At 59.7% G+C, this 2,500-nt stretch overlaps 1 protein-coding gene across 1 annotated transcript in view; it reads left to right on the top strand.

Annotated features, from left to right (window-relative positions):
* The window catches only part of taf3 (TAF3 RNA polymerase II, TATA box binding protein (TBP)-associated facto), a 62,130-nt gene that overhangs the window by 43,881 nt on the left and 15,749 nt on the right, over window positions 1–2,500 (top strand). Inside the window, exon 3 of the mRNA XM_031582282.2 lies at window positions 1,056–2,500. This exon is cut by the window's right edge and continues 363 nt beyond it. Within this exon, the coding sequence (XP_031438142.1) occupies window positions 1,056–2,500 (1,445 nt within the window). The remainder of the gene's footprint in view (window positions 1–1,055) is intronic.

Genomic DNA, 2,500 nt, shown 5'->3' with positions numbered 1-2,500 from the left:
CGAGGGCCTCGTATCTGGATCTTGTCGGAGGTGGTGTTCTCCCGGCGCTATCGCCACGGCGATGAGTCTGATCTGAGAATATGATATCCGCCCACTGCACTCTCTCCCTCACACACACACACACACACACACACACACACACACACACACACACACCTATGCGCAAGAGCCCACAGTTTAATATCCCCTGTCCCGCATCCTCTCCCTCCTAAGTCCCTCTCTCCCACTGCGCTGCTCTGCATAAAGATATATGTATGTTAAACACTAGTGGGGCCTACATCTCCGCTCTTTAAATGAGATCTGACTTTCTGCTTTGTCAAAGTCACTGACTGCTGATAGGTGGGATGGCGGGAGAGAGAGTGTGTGTGTGTGTGTGTGTGTGTGTGTGTGTGTGTGTGTGTGTGTGTGTGTGTGAGATGGTGCAACGCTGGTGAAAGCCTGCGCTGGCCCGGGGGGGGAGTGTTTGAGGTGTGCGTTCCCGTCTGTCATAGTTAATTACGCCTAATCTGGGCCGCATCTGTGTTGGGGTGGCAGATACGTTTGTGTTCGGGGGGAACGGTAGTTATGGCGATGGGGAAGAGGCTGCTCGGATTCCAGAGTTGGTGCTAATTGGAAATTCAAATTCCGATTTTTAAATTTGTTCTGCGGCTTTGTGTTGCAGTTTCTCCGTTTTTGTTTTTGTTTTTCATTTTTTTTGGGTGGAGGGGGGCGAGGGGGGGCTGAATTGCTTCCACTGCTCTGTGTGTGTGTGTGTGTGTGTGTGTGTGTGTGTGTGTGTGTGTGTGTGTGTGTGTGTGTGTGTGTGTGTGTGTGTGTGTGTGTGTGTGTGCGTGCGTAGGAGGTTTTGTGGAAAGACATATTTGAAATCATAATAACACCAAGGTAGTCTACATATTAAATGTAACATTTTTAAAAAGTGATTTTATCTATTCGATTCCTCGTACCATATTTTAGCTTGAATCTAAATTCAAACCGCACGTAAGTAAAGTAAAATATGAAATGCTTTACACAAAAAGTAATTATTGTAATCGTTTGTGTTTCCTGTTTTTGTTTAGATGAGGAAGAGGAGCCGGAGCCCGTTGCTATGGGGACGTCGGCAGAAGCCATGCAGGTGTCTGTGGAAGAGGACGATGGCGAGGAAGACTACGACGAAGAGGCCGAGAACGCAGAGAACCGTCCGACCAAGCGTGAGGCGGACGAGGCCTTCCCCCTGGGCGTCATGCCGACGGCCAAACGGCCCCGCCTGGGCGTCAGCCTCAACCCGGACTCCAGCCCTGAGTGGACCTCGGAACCCCGCGAGCCGCTGTCCTCCCTCAACCCCCAGCTGCCCATGTCTCCCTCCTCACCGCCCCTCTCCCCCGCCCCCACCCCCGCCGCACGCCCCCCCGCCACCCCGGGGCGCAAGCCTCCGCGGCCCCCGCTCTCCTCGCCGGGGAGGAAGACCAAGTCGCCGCGGCGGGGCGGGGCCAACGTGAGCCCCGTGCGCATCCCCAAACTGACCCAGAAGGACAAGAAGAAGAAGAACTCCCCGCGGAGCCCCCGGGGGGCCGCCGCCGCCGCCGCCACTCACGCGGCCCAGCTGCCCTCACCGCCCCTGGGCTCGAGTCAGAGGGACGGCAGGGTGGGTCCTGGGGGTGCCGGAGGTCGCTCTGGCGGGCTGGCGAACTCCGACCTCCATGCGCAGAGGGCGTCCATGCACGACACGGGGGACGCGGACATCGACGATTCCATCTCCGCGGTGATCGCCCGGGCATGTGCCAGCGGGGGGTCGGGTAGCGCCCGCCCCCACGACCCGTACGACCTCCCGTCCGACTCGGACAGCGACTCCGACCCGGGCCTGTCGCTCTCACACACCTTGCTGGGCAGGCACGTCGGTGGCAAGAACGCACACACGCCGGCCGGCTCCAAATACGCCCCGCCGGGTCGACTGAACATCACCTCCACTCCTCTGCCGCCCGCCTACAGCCTGGACCGCTCCATCGACGAGGTCGTGCGGCAGGCCGGCAAGCGCGTCTCCGCGGCGACGCCCTCCGACGACCCCGACGACCTCTCCTCGCCGCCGCTCTCGCCCCCGACCCCGCAGCCCTTGCCCAAGCTCTGCCTGGACGACTTCTCGGTCGGCGCGGCGACGGAGGGCAAGAAGAAGAAGCCCAAGAAAGAGTCCAAGCTGAAGGCCAAGAGGAAAGAAGGGAAAGACAAACCCAAGGGGAAGGAGAAGGAGAAGACCAAGAGCAAAGAGAAGAAGAAAGAGAAGAAGAGCAGGGAGGCGGAGGGCCGGCTGTCGTGGAAGGACGCCGGGGAGTCCGAGGGCCGGGACGACTCCTTCAGCATGGCGGCGGCGGCGGCGGCGGCTGCTGCTGCGGCGGCGGCGGCCATCTCGGTCGCGGAGGAGCGGCGCGAGAAGGAGAAGCACAAGGAGAAGAAGAAGGAGAAACTCAAGAGCAAGAAGGAGAAGGCCAAGCGCGAGAAGGCCAAGGAGCGCGTGAAGGAGGGCAAGAAG

This window comes from Clupea harengus, chromosome 16 (genome assembly GCF_900700415.2).
Source record: "Clupea harengus chromosome 16, Ch_v2.0.2, whole genome shotgun sequence".
Lineage (NCBI taxonomy): Eukaryota > Metazoa > Chordata > Actinopteri > Clupeiformes > Clupeidae > Clupea > Clupea harengus.
This window is presented reverse-complemented; position numbering and strand designations above follow the sequence as displayed.